Source organism: Emydura macquarii, unplaced genomic scaffold, assembly GCF_026122565.2.
Source record: "Emydura macquarii macquarii isolate MOO-44397 ecotype Brisbane River unplaced genomic scaffold, CSIRO-AGI_Emac_v2 contig_480, whole genome shotgun sequence".
In the NCBI taxonomy this organism is placed as follows: Eukaryota; Metazoa; Chordata; order Testudines; family Chelidae; genus Emydura; species Emydura macquarii.
The window spans coordinates 8,516,478-8,531,238 of record NW_027130617.1 but is presented as its reverse complement, the minus strand read 5'-3'; the positions used below and the strand labels follow the sequence as shown (position 1 = coordinate 8,531,238).

The following is a 14,761-nucleotide window of genomic DNA, read 5'->3' as shown; positions in this document are numbered from 1 at the left end:
CACTAATTTATAATCTGATCCGATATCAACTGCAAGTGATCTGTACAGCAGCAACAATTGATTTCCACCTGCGATTCACAAGTACAAAGTCTATTATGTTCTTCAGTTACCCATCCGGTGATTGTCATGCTGTCTGGAGTGATTCATGACCATGAGTGCTAACCTCAGGGCAGACTGTCAGGAATTAGGGCAGGGGCCCCAAACTGGTTGTATGTTCTGTAATTCGATTTCACCAACCCCATAACAAATATGAACTCTTAAAGCAAAATAATGGTCTTACACAGAGTCACAGACAGTCCCATTGGGCATTCCAGTCTATTTTGCCACCCAGGCAAGCTGGATTTAGTGATAATTGGTTGCTATACGCCAAAGATCACAAAATATTCAGGTTGCTCCCAGTCCCAGGTCAATTTGTACCTTAGCTATCTCATCAAAGACAAAGCTTGTAGCCAATCCTTCAATAAACTAACTAATGATTTATTAACTCAGAAAAGAAATGCGTTATTACAAGGTTAAAGCAAGCAAACTTGTATACACCAATGAGTTACAGTCTATGGTTCCAAAAGGTGACAGAGCTGTAGTAATCTGTCCGCTCTGAAGGTCTTTTAGGTTGATACTGGGGATCCCTACTTCTGTTTCACAGAGCTGACCCTGTCATAGTCCAAACAGCAAAAGAGAGAAATAAAATATTTTCTTGTCACTATTATTATTTCCTTCTTCCAGAATTCAGGCTGTTGGGATGAGCTCTTTTGCATGTAGCCTCTTCATGGGTGTGAAGAGGCAATTAATAAAGTCTTTGTATTGTGCTGTCCCACAATCACCATTTAGTTTTGATAGCTGCACTGCTGAGTAGGAGATCCCTCCTGACAGGTTCACAGTTTTAGAGAACTTTTTTTTTTTTTTTTTACAATTATAAAGCAAAAACTTAAATATTACTATATACCTTATGATAAAGATACTATAAGTGAGATTAATGTGTGCAGCAACTTACATCTGTTTCATAAAATCTAAACACATTGTTATGTGCTTAATACCCATCTTAACTATACTAATGCACAGATAAAACAGACTGGTTTCCAGCAATGAATTTGTCAGTGCTTGGCCAAGGCCTACAGCCTTGGCAAGAACTGGCACCTGGTTTGCCGACGTCACCGTGATATCCATGTCCACTTCCTCTACAGCTTTCTCTGTTGAAACAGCATGTTTGTTGTCATCAGGTTGTTGCTTAGGCAGAGGCTTATGGCTATGTCTACACTGCCACTTTCGTTGATATAACTTATGTCGCTCAGGGATGTGGAAAAAATATCCTCCTGAGCGACAAAAGATACACTGACAGACGCATCTGTATTAACAGTGCCGCTGCTCTTTGGGGATGGTTTAATTATGTTATAGAGTGGCATCAGTACAGCTGTTCCGCTTTAGGCTATAGACTTAGCCTCAGTAGTCTTTCTCCTCTTTTGTTTTCTTCACCTGTTCCAAATCTGCATATTGCTCCAGCCCAGGAATTCCAGTCTGCTTTTACTTTGATATGAATACCTCCCATCACCATTAACACATCTTGTCGTAAAATGTTTTGTATTGTTCTCTGTAGATCATTGTAAAATTAATCAGTTTCTTCCTTGGGCACTGCTAATGTCAGCACACATACTGGTACATTGTAATTATACCAGGTTTGATTCCAAATCTCACCTTCAATATATGACAAGATATTAAATTAAATGCCATAAGAGACTGACTTGCCTTTGGCTTTAGCACAATGCAGCTCTGTCCTGGTATCCATCGTCTTCTCTTCCCAGTGTCAATATCCTATGTTTATCATGGTGTAATTTTCCTTTTCATTCTCATCTTGTTTGGCATAGACTGATATTTTCCCACTCATATCTTTTCAACTTGTACATCATTACCACAAGTGCTACAGCCTGATATATTGTTCATATGTTCCAATAAATATCTTTTATCCTTGAAGTTTATCACATAATTCACTGATCTGAGTGTTATGTTTGTATTTGTTCCAATCGCACACTTTTCGCCCCGCCTGTTTCTGAGCGGTGAACGTGGCCCTTGTTTGTCCAGGCAATGACTGAACTAACATACTTTTCTTTCTCTTTCCATTCTTCATTTTGGTTTCTATGGTCCAGTAGTCACCAAGTGTTTGACCATGAATCCTTGGTTTTGTGGTTGATCAGTGTATCATAAGGCATCTGCAACACTGCTCTAAGCTGTCAACTATCCTGCTCCAGCACCATTTCCAGGAATGCTATACTTTGAAAGTTATTTAGCTGACTTCACCATTGAGGACTTCATTCATTTAGAATTAAGATTCCTAAAAGAACATGACTGTAAACTAAAGATCTGTAGTTTGGGACAAATTATCTAACTTTCTGTACTGGCAACTCGATATTCAAAAATTCTGAGTGGAGCCCAATGAGATTGACTTAAAAATCACGACACATTTAAAGAAAAAACTTTGGGTTCTTTATTTTTGTCTTCTAGTTTATAAGCTTTCAGGGTATGCTTAGATCACATTTTCTTTGTTAAACATGAAGACTAGAAACTTTTTTTTTAACATAAAAGCTGAGGTTCTCCTGTAATCACTTGTCTCCAGGAGGTGGACCTTTATTAAAACATCAGGTTTTCATGAGATTTGCAATAAAATCACAACAGTTGATTTATCTGTTATTCTGAAGATTAATTAAGACAGTCGTCTATCCATTTGATTTAACACTCCATAAAAAGCAATTACTGAAAGCAACACAATGACACAAAATAAGTGGAGACCAAACAGACTACTCTTACTGGAGCTTTACAATATAATTCATTGGGGTTAGAAAAATGGCTTCTGTAAATAGGGAGAGTAAGAAAAGTAACTCTGGGAAAAGGTTTGAGGGGAGCAAGTACTTTTCCATTTAAATCCTGCAGAACCATGTTTGGGGCTCTGATAATGTGTATACATTGAAAATTGATTATTCCAAATTATTGATATTTTAAATGCACAAAAGTCAAAGATAGGGTTCTATTGGCAACTGTAACTTTGCCTTCTTACACACATGTGCATTGTATTATATAGTGTTAATTGTATAAAGTAATGTCTAAAGTGTCCGATTTAATGATTGTATGACATGTAATTTTGAATTTTTCATTTAAAAATATTATTTGTTATTGTAAAAACATCTTTTACACCAGGGCTTTTTCTTTTGAACTAAAATTAAAAAAGGTGTGTGTGGGGATGTTAATTTGAGAGAAGGTGGTTTCCCCTGTGTCTGATTGTGCAGTGTTTTAAATCCACAATTTAATGAACAATGATTAGTTTGCACGCTTCAAAATGTGTACATTTGGAGCTATGCATCCCATATTGTGCTGCCATCTGTTGAATACATCCAACTTGAAATTTGCAGGCATTTGGCCTAGTCTAGATGCTGCCAGACACCCTTTGAAAGGTGAAATCACCTTAAGGGGGGAGGTGATTATGCAGGGGAAAGAATATGTTGAGTTCAGAAATTGTGCTGAAGATGAAGCTGGCTGTCAAAATAAGCATGCCATTCATACTATAGCTGCTACTCCCTCAGCACACCTATGACGCTCATATTTGTGTGTTGCTATGTAGTGCTAGTCAGTTTTGTTCTGTGAGAGCTAGAAGCTGGGTAATATGCGCAAGACTCTCTGTCTCTCTGAAACTGTCAGAGCTAGAGTTTCTATTTAATCTCCATACCTCCCCATCCACCCAAGAAAAACAAAAACAAGAACCAAAAAGCATTTCAGCTATTAAATTGGTTCTTGCAAACAGAAATCTCCTAACATAGCATATGTGGACCAATTTGTATTCAGTATAAAGTATAAGTCTCCTTTTGGTTCGCTTCATTTAACAAGCTGAATGCTGCTGGAAGAATCAATTTAAAGAGCCCAGTCATGAGTTTGCTTTTTTAAGTCGCATCAGTAAATGGGACCACTATCAAGGTATGTTAATTTTATGTTCTAACTACTTTGTCATTATTTAAAAAAAAACAAACAAACAAAAAAAACATTGATTGCAACAAAAACCATACAGAAGGAGGAAAATATTGTATACTTTTGTCTATATTAAAAAATAAGTAATTCCATGAGCTGATAGATAGATATAATATAAAAAAATGAAATATCTTTATAGTACAAGAACGTCTGTATGTCTTTCAGAGTTTCCTTGGAAATATATCATCTTGCACTTAAGATAGTATATTCTAAATTGTGGTATAATTCAGAATGGTAATCACAAGTGTAATATATATATATATATATATCTTTTTTCAGGACAGTATCCACATTCCACGCCTTGGTGGTTGGTGCTTTTTGTGTATATATCTTCTTGTATGATGAAGCTGTTAATGCTGACCATGTCTGGTAAGGCAAGTTATATCAAACTGACTTTCTTAAAGAAAAGGACTTATTTTTTTCTTTGTTTCCCATTTTCCCACATCTTTGTCTCCCTATATTGCTATCATGTGGGAGTATCAACTAGCCAAATTGTCACTCAGTTTCTCTTAAAATGTGGAGGGCCATTTGTATTCTGTCCTGACTATCCGGTAAAATCCAAATTATTTTGCCAATTAAAATACTACTATAGGCCTACAATATAACAGTTTCTACAAAGTGAAACAGTTAGACACACATTTCTCAGGACTCTTAATTGAAATTAAATCTCCAATTTTAATGCATTGTGCTGAAAATATAACCCTAAACAATCAGAAAGGTGACTGCAATTTTGACATCAGTATTTTGCATCTATTTACTATTTTACTTGTAAAGAGCAACAGCAAAGATACATTGCACACTCAAAATGTCTGTATGGGAAGAAAAAATTACCAAAAGTTAGATGGGAATTTTTTTAATAAAATGAAGATACTATATCAGTTATTCAGCCCTCCCCTCCCAAAAGGCTTTTGTCAATATTTGTAAAGCCGATGTTCTCTCTCTAATAAATGCTTCTGTTCCACCTGTAACTGATTTTCAGTAGTTCTTCAAGCTAATTAGATCTTCCTGCATTACAACTAAAAACTCAAAAGAAGATAAGTTTACTAGTTTTGGTCCTTGGTGTTTGTCCTCCCCTGCCCCCCAACACACAGACTTTTGCAGTATAATACAGAATTTTGTTTGTTTGAGTTGATTAATGAGATTGTTACCAGAAAGTTGAAGCTGCTATCCTTTTTATTGTGACTGATTTCCCCCCCTCCACCCCCTTCATTAGAGCTATGCAAGAAGCTAGTTTTACCTGCATAATTAAACTTTAAAAAAAAAAAAAAAAGCGTTTAACATCTTTCCACCATAACTTCATTTTAAATTGATTCATAGTATGGAAATCTGACTAAACTTAAATGCAAAAAATATTTCATCTGGTTTTAAAAGAATAGAACATATGTTGTCTACATTTCATACTATTCAGTTGTTTATAGATCAGTATTAGAATGCAGTATGATCTGTTATACTGAACAGGATTGGGTGCTATGAAGTTATGAGTTTTAATCACAACCTTGTCACTGACTTTGTGTGGCTTTGGGCATGTCCTTTAACACTGCTGTATTTTGTTTTTCATTTGTAAGAATGGGATAATATTTTTAAAGTATTTCCTCACAGAGGAGGAATTATAATTGTTTAGGGTACTGTCCTGCAAGATTCTAAGCATCCTTGATTTCCATTGGCTTCAGAGGAAGTTGAGAACATGCAGCACCTTCAAGGATCAAGTCAAACTTTGAACTTCACTTTGAAGATCTAAAGTACTAAGTATTTTTATTTTGCATAAACTAATTGATATTGGCCTGGAACAACCATTACAGAGAAGGTCCTTCTGAACCCTTGTAGCCCTGGACTCCATTGATTTGTGCATGCACAATCTGGTCAGCACTAGTAGCTGCGAGAGGCTTGAGCATGCTCAGTGAGGATGAAATCCTCAGACTTTTGGTTGTTAAACTCTAGAAAGTCTCGACTGAGTCTGTGTAAACTGCAAGTTTTCAAAAGGTTATTATAACTTGGCCAAATGCTTCCCCCACCCCCAGCTTCACTTCCATGCTGCTGCCACATGCCCCCTCACTGTATGCTGTAAGTGTGGGTGCTATGTGGTAGTGTCCAAATCAACCTAGCCCTTCAGAGTTAGTTGTGGGTAAAGGCTTAGGTCCTGGATCTTTAGAATAGCTTTGTCAGAAATGCTTCTGGATCTGTGTGTGGACACAAATAGATGGGTTAACTTCAGGGTTTTAATGCATGGATGTGAACCTTAAACTTAATTAGGCAGTCACTGTAAATTATTTATTTGATTATGGTGATGTCCACAGACCCTAGCTAGGATTAGGACACCACTGTTTCAGGTTCTTTTTGGATACATAGGAAGACATTGTCCCTCCAATGAAGAGTTTAGGATCTAATTTCAGGCATTACACATGATTGAATCTAACAAACAATAGGGATGAGTGGGTGGACAAGTTACAGTGAAACATCGGGTAATTATTCAACTGAGTTATGTGTATTACTTAATGGTACAGAATGTTATATATTAGTGACTCTTCTTTTCTTCATTCTTCAGACAGTTTATGATTTTATATTTGTGACTACTTAGGTACTGTTTTTAAGGTGATGAAAATGAGAGAGAAAGACAAAGGATTTGAGAATGGGAGAGAATAATTGGTGGGGGAAGCAAGGTATGCTTCAGGACAGAAGTAAATCACTAAGTGACCAGGAAGTAAGATGAAAATTCGCCAGTGAGCAGGCTATTCTATAATTGTCCACTCTTTGACATTTTTTAACCTTCCTGTGAAGTATGATATTGGAATAGAAACTGATCTGGTATGGCAATTCTGTGTTTCTGTGAAGCAGAAAGAACTGTGTCTCAATCTAGCCAGCTCCAGGCAGGTTGAGACAGTGGACTTTTACTGGTTATATCTGCATTTGCATATTGCTACCTGATTCAATAATTACATAAACCTTCTTAGCAATGTGTGAATCTCCCCTTCTGGTTCCCAGAGAAATATCTTGTCCTTTTTGCTTAACAAAGCCATTGCTGTCACTCTTAGAAATTTCCTTGGATCTAAAATCAAGCTACAACTGGCCTGATACCTTTCCTTAATCTTCATGTGCTAGGAGATGGGTCAGTGAACCCACAGAGTGTTACTGAGACTCTAGGTTCCAACCATTCAGACTGTGAGATCACCCTGTCTCATCCAGGAATTATGATAGGTAATTTCCTACCAGATACTAGTAGGACTAAGAGCAACAACCATGGGCATTGCAGCCATATTGGTCTTTCCCTAAGTATTACCCTGAATTTAAAAGGGTTGAAGAAAGGCAGCCACAAAAACAACCTTTTCCAGAAGGGTCCAAAGTATTTGAACTGTCCCATCTGGATCCATCATGTTTGCAAGTACCAAGGGAACAGGTGCTTTTACTTGTACTAGACACATTATCTGAAGAAAAACTAGAGAGCCCTTAGACAATTACACACCATCACCTTATTCCGGGTTTACCCTCTAAGAATAAGTTTGCCTTGGTTTTAGATGATTTGTTACAACTGGCTATAATACCAGGTGAAATCAAGCATCTGGACTGGCACTTTCTAAGAAAGCAGACAAGTTAAGTAAGCTGCCTCCTGAGGGCTTCTTGTTCTATCCAGCTTCAAATTCCTTGGTAATGATGGCTGCTGTTCTCAGAGAGCTAAAGGGGGTGAAGTCCAGTCTCTACCCCTTTGGACAGAGAAAGAAACTAAATGCTCTGTGTTGTGGTAATAGGATTTAAATGCAATAATTAGAATATGGTCCAAGAGCTATTTTGGTTTACCTTTACCTCTAAATTTGTTGTTTTTTGCACTGGAGTTTTGAGAGAGGAACCATGCTAGTGTGCTTTTATGAATTTTATTTAAAAATAAGCAAATAAATGTGAAGCTAAACAAATGTCACTAATTTACTTCTAATTTCCTTAAACTAATCAAATGTAAAACAATGCAATAATCAAATCAAGGTTACTATCAAAATTCAAACAGTAAATCAATGATTCAGTTTATCTGGCTCATCAATTACTAAAAGGAGTAATTAAACTTGTAAGGTTAACGCAAGATTTACTTTAATACTTCACTGGAAAGTTAAGGAAGAATGCTTTTTCTTTAATCTAACCAATTAAGCTAAGAGGCTACTAAAATCAGGATCTGACTCTTGCCTTTATTTTAAGGAAGTAAATAGAGCAGAGCTTTTTGTTCCAGAAGAAAGGTGCTAGGAAATACTACAGGAGAATCCATGGCAAACAGTGATGGTCTTCAAGTTAATGAGCCTTATGGATTCTGCAAGGTGTAACTCTAGATCAGTGTTTCTGAACCTGGGGGTTTAGAGGGGTCGCAAGTGCAGAGCTGGTATTGGGGGTGGCAAGAAAGGCAATTGCCTGGAGCCACAGGGGCGCCATGAAACTAAGTTACATGCCTCAGCCCCGTGGGGGTGGGACTCAGGCTTCAGGGGTACAGTCGTTTGGAAAGGTTAAGAACCACTGCTCTAGATGCACACCTAAAGATAAGACCTCTCCCGTATTAGCTAGCAAGACTGTACATTAATGAAAGGACACTACCCGGTGTGCCTTTTCCTCATATGGTGGACTTAACATCACACTGTCTTTATTCAACTTCCCAACTCAGTCAGTAGCTGTCACCTCTGATCCTTCCAAATTGCCAGAGGGCTCTTTACAATAATTTGACAATTTATGGTATCTGAAATTTGAGAGAAAAATTCCAATATCAAAATACAAGAATAAAGAATGATAGGACTTGAGAGCCTGACATTTCTCCCTTGTCTACCAGGCAGAGTATTTCAAATAATTACTGACATTATACCAATGTTTTACATGAAGCAGGGGGAACATGTTCCAGCTAGCTATGCAAAGAGGCTGAAGTTCTGTGGAATGGTGCATGGTGCATCATATTTATCATATAGCTCCTCACTTTGCAGGCAAGGACAACATATGGCAGATCAGTTGAGCAGAGACTTACATGATCACTCAGGAACTCTATAGAGAATGATATCCCTTCCCTGTGGGAGTACCTGGAGACTTATTTGTATACCAATGCAAGGAGCCTGGGTAACAAAATGGAGGAACTAGAGCTACTGGTAGAGGAAATAAAACCAGATATTATAGGGATAACAGAAACATGGTGGAATAGTAGTCATGACTGGCGTACATGTAATGAAGGGTATTTGCTATTTAGGAAAGACTGATATAAAGATAAAAGTGGTGGAGTACCATTGTATATCAATGATGAGGTAAAGAAAATGATGAGACTAAAGAAATTAGAACTGATGGAATTGATAAGACAGAGTCTGTCTGGGTAAAAATCACACTGGGGAAGAAAAGTACTAGCGTTTCCCCTGGGACAGTGCTTGGGGTGTGCTACAGACCACCAGGATCTGATTTGGACATGGATAGAGACCTCTTTAAAGCTTTTAATGAAGTAAATAATACTGGGAACTGTGTGATTATGGGAGACTTTAACTTCCCAGCTATAGACTGGAGAACAAGTGCTAGTAGTAATAATAGGGCCCAGATTTTCCTGGATGTGATAGTTGACAGATTCCTTCACCAAATAGTTACTGAACCAATAAGAGGCGATGCCATTTTAGATTTGGTATTGGTGAGTAGTGAGGACCTCATAGAAGAACTGGTTATAGAGGACAACCTTGGTTCGAGTGATCATGAGCTAATTCAGTTTAAACTAAATGGAAAGATAAACAAAAATAAATCTGTGAGTAGGGTCTTTGACTTCAAAAGGGCTAACTTTAACAAATTAAGGGAATTAGTTGGGGAAGTGGACTGGACTGAAGAACTCATAGATCTAAAGGTGGAGGAGGCTTGGAATTACTTCAAGTCAAAGTTGCAGGAACTATCTGAAGCCTGCATCGCAGGGAAGGGGAAAAAGTTCATAGGCAAGAGTTGTAGACCAAGCTGGATGAGTAAGCATCTCAGACAAGTGATTAAGAGAAAGCAGAAAGCCTACAAGAAGTGGAAGATGGGAGGGATCAGCAAGGAAAGCTACCTCTTGGAGGTCAGAACATGTAGAGATAAAGGAGAAAGAAAGGCCAAAAGCCAAGTAGAGTTGGACCTTGCAAAGGGAATTAAAACCAATAGTAAAAGATTCTATAGCCATATAAATAGGAAGAAAACAAAGAAAGAAATGAGACCGCTAAGGATTGAGGATGGGGTGGAGGTTAACGATAATTTAAGCATGGCCGAATATCTAAACAAATACTTTCTCTGTTTTTAATGAGGCTAATGATGAGCTTGGGGATAGTGGGAGGGTGGCTAATGGGAATGAGGATATGGAGGTAGAAATTACCACATCCAAGGTAGAAGCCAAACTCGAACATTTTAATGGAACTAAATCGGGGGGGCCGAATAATCTCCCTCCAGGAATATTAAAGGAACTAGCACATGAAATTGCAAGTCCATTAGCAAGGATTTTTAATGAATCTGTAAACTCAGGGTCTGTACCGTATGACTGAAGAATTGCTAACATAGTTCCTATTTTTTAAAAAGGGAATAAAAGTGTTCCAGGTAACTACAGGCCTGTTAGTTAGACCTCCGTAGTATGCAAGGTCTTGGAAAAAATTTTGAAAGAGAAAGTAGTTAGGGACATCGAGGTTAACATTAATTGGGATAAAATACAACATGGCTTTACAAAAGGTAGATCATGCCAGACCAACCTGATCATCTCAAAAAAGGAGATAACAGATTTTTAGACAAAAGGAATGCATTGGATCTAATTTACCAAGATTTCAGTAAGGCATTTAATACGGTTCCACATGGGGAATTATTAGTTAAATTGGAAAAGATGGGGATTAATATGAAAATTGAAAGGTGGATAAGGAACTGGTTAAATGGGAGACTACAATGGGTCATACTGAAAAGTGAATTGTCAGGCTGGAGGGAGGTTACTAGTGGAGCTCCTCAGGGATCGGTTTCGGGACCAATCTTATTTAACCTATTACTGACCTTAGCACAAAAAGTGGGAATGTGCTAATAAGGTTAGCGGATGACACAAAGCTTGAAGATATTGCAAATACAGAGAAGGATCGGGATATCACACAGGAAGATCTGGATGACCTTGTAAAGTGGAGTAATAGAAATAGGATGAAATTTAATAGTGGAAAGTGCGAGGTGATGCATTTAGGGACTAATAACAAGAATTTCTGCTATAAGCTGGGGATGCATCAGTTGGAAGTGACAGAGGAGGAGAAGGACCTGGGCGTATTGGTTGATCACAGGATGACTATGAGCCACCAATATGATGTGGCCATGAAAAAAGCTAATGCGGTCATTGGATGCATCAGACAAGGTATTTCCAGTAAAGATAGGGAGTAAGTACTGTTATACAAGGCGCTGGTGAGACCTCATCTGGAATACTGTGTGCAGTTCTGGTCTCCCATGTTTAAGAAAGAAGAATTCAAACTGGAACAGGTGCAGAGAAGGGCTACTAGGATGATCTGCGGAATGGAGAACCTGCCTTATGAGAGGAGACTCAAAGAGGTTGGCTTGTTTAGCCTAACCAAAAGAAAGTTGAGAGGAGATACGATTGCTCTCCATAAATGCATCAGAGGGATAAATAACAAGGAGGGAGAGGAATTATTTAAGTCCAGCGCCAATGTGGACACAAGAACTAATGGATATAAACTGTCCATCAGGAAGTTTAGACTTGAAATTAGATGCAGGTTTCTAACCATCAGGGGAGTGAAATTCTGGAATAGCCTTACAAGGGGAGCAGTGAGGGCAAAAAACCTAGCTGGCTTCAAAACTGAGTTTGATTAAATTTATGGAGGGGATGGTATGATGGGCAGCCTAGTTTGGCAACTGACTGATCTTTGACTACGGGTGGCAGATATGCCAATGACCTGTGAAGGGATGTTAGATGGGGTGAGTTGTGAGTTACTACAGAGAATTCTTTCTTGGGTATCTGGCTGGTGAGTCTTGCCCACATGCTCAGGGTTTAACTGATTGCCCTATTTGGGATCAGGAAGGAATTTTCCCCTAGGGCAGACTGGCAACAGCTCTGGGGGTTTTTCACATTCCTCTGTATCATGGGGCACAGTTCATTTGCTGGTGGATTCTCTGTACCTTAAAGTATTTAAACCATGATTTGAGCACTTTAATAACTCAGTCATAGGTTGAGGGTCTCTTACAGGAGTGGATGGGGTGAGGCTCTGTGGCCTGCGTTGTGCAGATCAGACTAGATGATCATATTTATCCCTTCTGACCTTAGAGTCTGAGTCTATTTGCAACAAGAAATAACTCCAAATGTCAGAGGTATTACTCCAGAGCATGAATGGACAATGATGCATTTCTTGTAGACTAGGGAGTACGTCTCCTCAGCTGTGTCCCCTCATCCCCAAATTCTTCTAATTCAGAGTTCTCAGGATATTTGTACAAGAAAAAACTAAAGTTATTTTGGCCTGAGTGAGACAACAGTGGTTCTTGGATCTACTGCAATTATCATAAGCAGTTTATCTGTGTCTCCCTGGAATTCCAGCCTCCTGGCCCCGTAGAGGTCAGATTTGCCATCCAGGCCTCCATTTGGCAGAATAGTATTTTGACAGATTTAGAATTGTCTTGTTCTGGGAAAAAGTACAGGGATTGTGTTAAAGTCCAGGAAGCATCAACTTGCCTATGATTTACGATCATAAATGGAAAAGGTTCTCTTTGTGGGCAACTAACAATAATATAAACCTAGGTTCAGCTCCTATTCAATCCATAATGAAGTAGCTCATTAATCTGAAATCCTTCGGACTCTCCATATCATGGGTAAAAGTACATCTTGCAGCCGTGTCTGCTCATCATAGCTTAGTTGAACAAAATACTGTATTTAGTCATGATATATTTAAAAGATTTTGAAGAGTATAATGAACATCTGTAATCTCCTTTAATCCATACATTTGCCAGTATTTTTCCAAGGCTGCATTCTTCCAGGGAAAGCTAAAGTACACACCTTGGATGCTAACAGAGAATTTGTCTTCTATTTGAATAGGTGCAAGGAAGACGGGAAATTGCCTAGACTGTTTGTTTGTTTCTTATGGGGAAAGTTCGGGCAGTCACATCCCAACACCTTTCTATGTGGGTTGGACTCTGTATTCAAGAGTGTTTTAAACACACCTTTTCCAGAAGGGCTTAGAGTGCACTCTATGAGAACAAAGCTACTTCTATAGCCTGCTTTAGACAATCCCACATTAGAAATCTGTAGATCTGCTACTTAGTCTCAATTTGTACTTCATAAAACATTCCTTAGATGTGGCATCTAAAGCAGATGCACAATTTGGTAAAGCTGTATTACAATCTCTTTTTAACAAGACCTCCCTGTATCACTGTACAGAGTGAAGAGTACTGATTGCAAGACTCCTAAGAGTGGGAATGTGCAGAGGCCACTCAAAGAACAAATGAAGGTTATTCACCTGCAACCAGAGCTCTTTGAGATGGATTATGCACAATGAATCTCCCTGCCCATCTTTCCTTCTTTCTCTGAGCCCTAATTACAACTTTGGACTTGAGGTGATAGAAAGAACTGAGGTGGTTGGCACATCACATACTCTTTCATAGCCTTGTCCTCTGAACGTTTGGAGCCATGAGGAGAGGTTCAGGGGACACAAGAGTGCACCAGTGGACACTGCTGTTAGAAGGTTCCATTAGTCCAACCTAAAGTGTCAGCATATTCCAAGATTGAGAATGTGCCACGGTCATTTTAAACAGCTTGGTTACAAGAGAGTAACTTTTCCATTCCGCGCCGCTCCCCCCCTTCCCCCCCCCACACACACTCTCTCTCTCTCTCTCTCTCTCTAGCTATCCAGATGGTATCTCATGATTGTGATTTAAATTATTTAAAGTTAGGGCAGGATAGGAGGCATAAAAGGGGATGTATAATAATGCCAGCAAAGATGCTGGCAAACACTCTATTGGCTGGCCCTTTTCAACTTCTCAGTATGCCAGGAGACTTACTGAGTTTCAGTTCTGGTTCCTTGCCAGCTGCCTAAGACATGAGGTGATCCTTGGTGTTGGCCTCCCTGGGGCAGCAGATGTGTTCTATCTTTGGAATCAGTCTTCCTAATTAGCAACGTCTCCTGTCCTCTTCACCCAAATTCCTATGATGCTACATGGCTGGGTCAAGCATGAATGACCCTGGGGGAGGGGAAAGTGTGTGATGTTTGTATGTCTTATGCAAATTTAACCTTTAATTATAAAGGCTGGAACTGTACATCATTTTTTATGTTTACAGGGGTGACCCTTCAATTGTGAAACTGAATATTGCTATTACCACAGGCTACCTCATTTCTGGTAATTATACGTTGTCTATATCACCTACATAGATGCATCTAAATTTTATTCTGAGGATGTGATGAGCTTCTATAAACAATATAGGCTTCAGTGTAGTTTTTAATGTACAACCATGTTTGTGGGCTGTGGAGGCAACCTGATAGTGGAGGAGAGAGATGGATATAGTGCCTTACTGGGTGCTGTAGGAAAACCTGTGGGTGTGGCTATTACTGCATGCTTTAAGATGGTGCAGTGCACACCCTTTGATCCTCAGCTCTGGTCCTCAAGCCAGTTCAGAAGGGGTGGGAGTTGTGACCCCAGCCCTCTTTGGGATGTCCACAGCTGCTGGCAGCTCTAACATGTTCCCTCTCCCCTGTGCCTACAGAGTGCAAGTGGCAGGATTTTAGCAACCCCAACAAAGCTGAGGCAAACAGCTCCATGTGGCTCCATGCTTACTCCTTTCCCTATTGGCCTT

General features: G+C 39.0%; 1 protein-coding gene across 2 annotated transcripts in view; it reads left to right on the top strand.

Moving 5' to 3' along the window:
- Positions 1–14,761, top strand: part of TLCD4 (TLC domain containing 4) — a 69,170-nt gene that overhangs the window by 30,235 nt on the left and 24,174 nt on the right. For both annotated transcript variants that reach the window (XM_067538425.1, XM_067538424.1), the window contains exons 4-5: positions 4,285–4,374; positions 14,249–14,307. In XM_067538425.1, coding sequence (XP_067394526.1) covers positions 4,285–4,374; positions 14,249–14,307 — 149 coding nt within the window. The remainder of the gene's footprint in view (positions 1–4,284; positions 4,375–14,248; positions 14,308–14,761) is intronic.